Source organism: Malurus melanocephalus, unplaced genomic scaffold (assembly GCF_030028575.1).
Source record: "Malurus melanocephalus ecotype Western Australia unplaced genomic scaffold, MMel_1.1 scaffold_1116, whole genome shotgun sequence".
Taxonomy (NCBI): Eukaryota; Metazoa; Chordata; class Aves; order Passeriformes; family Maluridae; genus Malurus; species Malurus melanocephalus.
In genome coordinates, this window is record NW_026624348.1 from 74,876 (window position 1) to 75,567 (window position 692).

The window sequence follows — 692 nt, forward strand, 5'->3', positions numbered from 1 at the left end:
CCACACAATTGGGATTGTCCTGGAAAAGCAGGAATTCCCTGGAAATGTCCAAAACCAGGCTGGGGACAGCAGTAAAGGTGAACTGGGATGGGGTGGGATGAGGAGAACCTAAAAGCTCCTTCCACCCCAAACCAGGGGGATCAGGGTGATGTTCCAGCAGGCCCTGATGGGCAGTGGCCATCCCAACCTTCCAGACACTCATGGTCTTTAATTAATTAAAATAATGATGAGGAAACACCTCAGGGAATGGCCTCTCCTCGCTTCCCACACAATTGGGATCGTCCTGGAAAAGCAGGAATTCCTTGGAAGTGTCCAAAACCAGGCTGGGGAGAGCAGTGTAAGGTGAACCTGGGATGGGGTGGGATGAGGAGATCCTAAAAGCTCCTTCCACCCCAAAAAACGCCGGGATTTTCCCTACAGGAGCAGCCAAAGTCAGCCCCGATCCCACTGTCCAGGGCCAAAAAACACCGGGATTTTCCCTGCAGGACCCCGATCCCAAATCCAGAGGGTCGGGATGATCCCAATGTGTGGAATTTGCCTCACCTGAGGTGCAGATCCTCRGAGAATTTGAGGCAGGCGTAGATGAACTCCTTGATCTGCCCGTAAACCTTGGGCACGAACTCCGAGAAGGGGAATTTCTTCGGGAAGGGCTGCTGCAAATACAAAAAAAAACAAAAAACGGGAGGGAATTG

At 52.0% G+C, this 692-nt stretch overlaps 1 protein-coding gene across 1 annotated transcript in view; it reads right to left on the reverse strand.

The window, feature by feature from the left end:
* Positions 1-539: 539 nt before the first annotated feature.
* The window catches only part of LOC130586265 (exocyst complex component 6B-like), a gene marked incomplete at its 5' end in the record, with an annotated part of 6,013 nt that continues 5,860 nt past the window's right edge, over positions 540-692 (reverse strand). Inside the window, one exon of the mRNA XM_057387019.1 lies at positions 540-653. Within this exon, the coding sequence (XP_057243002.1) occupies positions 540-653 (114 nt within the window). The remainder of the gene's footprint in view (positions 654-692) is intronic.